General features: G+C 44.8%; 1 protein-coding gene across 1 annotated transcript; it reads left to right on the top strand.

Annotated features, from left to right (window-relative positions):
• Window positions 1-1,373: 1,373 nt before the first annotated feature.
• LOC101828461 (olfactory receptor 52M1) lies at window positions 1,374-2,336 on the top strand. Its single transcript, XM_005074071.2, has one exon. The coding sequence runs from the start codon at window positions 1,374-1,376 to the stop codon at window positions 2,325-2,327; it is 954 nt and encodes a 317-aa protein (XP_005074128.1). The 3' UTR covers window positions 2,328-2,336.
• The last annotated feature ends 366 nt before the right edge of the window (window positions 2,337-2,702 follow it).

Below are 2,702 nucleotides of genomic sequence, written 5' to 3'. Positions count from 1 at the left end.
TGGTTCCTCATGATGGCAGGGCCCAGCTAGAAACCGGGGGATCTGGATGATCGCAGAAATGGTCACCTTCTGGATGCACCAGGCAGGGACCTAGTGGGGCAAACAGAGGCTAGCCATCCCATAGGAACAGGCACTGAGACAGACTCACCCCAGTGTTCAGTGAATTCAGAGGCCAGTTGTGATACACCTTTCTTTCCCAGCCCAGTGGTCCATTTATCCTTTATTGCTACATGCATTGCTAACACTAGGTCTACTTAGCAATCTCTCTGAAGGTTGGCCTTGAACCCTCGGTATGGAGAGAAGTACTAAGCCACAAGAAGCTCGCACAGCAGCAGCTGTCCTCCTGTCACCACTGCTCCCTGGGATGGACAGCTCCAAGCTCTTTGAGGTTTGATGAACATATTCTCAATTTTGCACACTTGTATCAAATGAATGGAAGAGCAACTTCTTTAGGCTACAGTTTTTAAAAATTGTTGCAAAGTGATGCTAGTTGTATTTCAACAAGAAAAGCGAAATAGTCCCAGATTAAGTTTTAATTCACCACGGAGTCTTGAAAGTCTGACCTTGTATCCCAGCTCCAGTGAGTTTTCCTTGAGGAGTGGTTATTGTGAAGAATCAGCCTGTTTGTAGCTTGGCCCTGCTATCATGAGAAACCAGGCAGAGGTAGAGGGATAATAATAGAAACCAGAGACTTGCTCTCACATTCCCTTCCCACCGGGATGTTCAGGATGTCTTTTTCTTCTACCAAAAGCTCCAGCCCTTGAAAAGTGGCCCCTCCGTGATCTGCTAACTACACCTGGCTAAACTGCCATGCTCACTGTTTGCCGGGATATTTCATAATCCCATCAACCCTGCCTGCGCCTCTGCAGAGGGTCCCTTCAGTTGTCTCCACGAGCATGCCATGTGTTCTCCTGTGAGTAGATTAGATCCTATCAGTGCACAGTCTTCACCCAGTATTGCTTGTGACAAGCAGATTGCTTCCCTAGTAGGACATGAGAAGATTATTCTAATATGATCCCCAAACCACTTTATAGTATATCTGGAGAGATAAATCACCAAATGAGTTCACTCCTGCCTCAGGGCAATTAATTTATTGATGCAAAATATCACTCATTGAGGATTATGCTATAAAAAGTCATCCATTTATTCAAACACATATTTTTTAATTATGCTTGTTAAGTTCACATGGAGACTTTAGGTGTAACATGAAATTCAATATAGTCTGAAATGTTACAGTTTCTTCTAAAAGTTATGTATCATTGTATATTCAGTGATGTTTATTATATGTTCCAATAATACTATTTTTTTTCCTTTCCAGGGGAAAATGTCTTGCTGCATTCGGGGACACGAATGAGATTTATTTATAAATAGCAATGCCCACTTTTCATAATGTCTGCTCAGTACCCAGCTCTTTCTGGCTCACTGGCATCCCAGGGCTGGAGTCCCTGCACATCTGGCTCTCCATCCCCTTTGGCTCCATGTACCTGGTGGCTGTGGTAGGGAACATCACCATTTTAGGGGTGGTGAGGGTAGAGCGCAGCCTGCACCAGCCCATGTACTTCTTCCTGTGCATGCTGGCTGTCATTGACCTGGTTCTGTCTACTTCCACTATGCCCAAACTTCTGGCAATCTTCTGGTTTGGTGCTGGCAACATTGGTCTGGATGCCTGCTTATGTCAAATGTTTCTCATTCATTGCTTTGCTACTGTTGAGTCAGGCATCTTCCTTGCCATGGCTTTTGACCGATATGTAGCCATCTGCAACCCACTGCGTCATAGCATGGTGCTCACCCACGCAGTGGTCGGTCGTTTGGGGCTGGCTGCCCTCCTCCGAGGAGTTCTTTACATTGGACCCCTACCACTTATGATCCGCCTGCGACTGCCTCTTTATAAAACCCAAGTCATCTCTCACTCCTACTGTGAGCACATGGCTGTGGTTGCCTTGACCTGTGGTGACAGCAGAGTCAACAATATCTATGGATTGAGCATTGGTTTTCTGGTGTTGATCCTGGATTCAATAGCTATTGCTGCCTCTTATGTAATGATTTTCAGAGCCGTGATGGGTCTGGCTACTCATGAGGCCAGGCTTAAAACCCTGGGGACATGTGGCTCTCATATCTGTGCCATTCTGATTTTCTATGTTCCCATTGCTGTTTCTTCCCTCATTCACCGGTTTGGTCACCATGTGCCTCCACCAATCCACACTCTACTGGCCAACTTCTACCTCCTCATTCCCCCCATCCTTAATCCCGTTGTCTATGCTGTTCGTACCAAGCAGATTCGAGACAGGCTTCTTCAGATCCTAAAGACAGGAACCAAGATCAAGTGACTGTGGCTCCCTCTTCTCTCTCAAATAAGTGCCTGGAGAAGAAAGCATTCGAACATGGATGGCTGCTTTCCAAATGGGAAACCCAGTCTAAGGTGCTGGGCTAGCACTTAGAGTCCCAAGTGAACAGGAGGAGTGCCCAATTCTGAAGTGTCTGAAGGTGAAGCTATTTATCTTCTTATGATTGGAGGATGTTTGAATTGCAAAGAAGGTAAATCAACAATAATATTGACACCAGCAGCAAATAAATAGCACTTTAAAAATCCCACACTTCCCATACAAATCTTATAAATATTCTCTGATCTTATGAGGTATTATTGCTCACATTTTTTTAAGGAAATAGGAAAAATTGCTTCATAATGCATATATAAAACGACT

The sequence above is a fragment of the Mesocricetus auratus genome, unplaced genomic scaffold, assembly GCF_017639785.1.
Source record: "Mesocricetus auratus isolate SY011 unplaced genomic scaffold, BCM_Maur_2.0 Super-Scaffold_4256, whole genome shotgun sequence".
NCBI lineage: Eukaryota > Metazoa > Chordata > Mammalia > Rodentia > Cricetidae > Mesocricetus > Mesocricetus auratus.
This window is presented reverse-complemented; position numbering and strand designations above follow the sequence as displayed.

Coding starts and splice junctions, on each gene's coding strand:
- LOC101828461 (XM_005074071.2), top strand. CDS start 1,374: ATGCCCACTTTTCATAATGTCTGCTCAGTACCCAGCTCTTTCTGGCTC.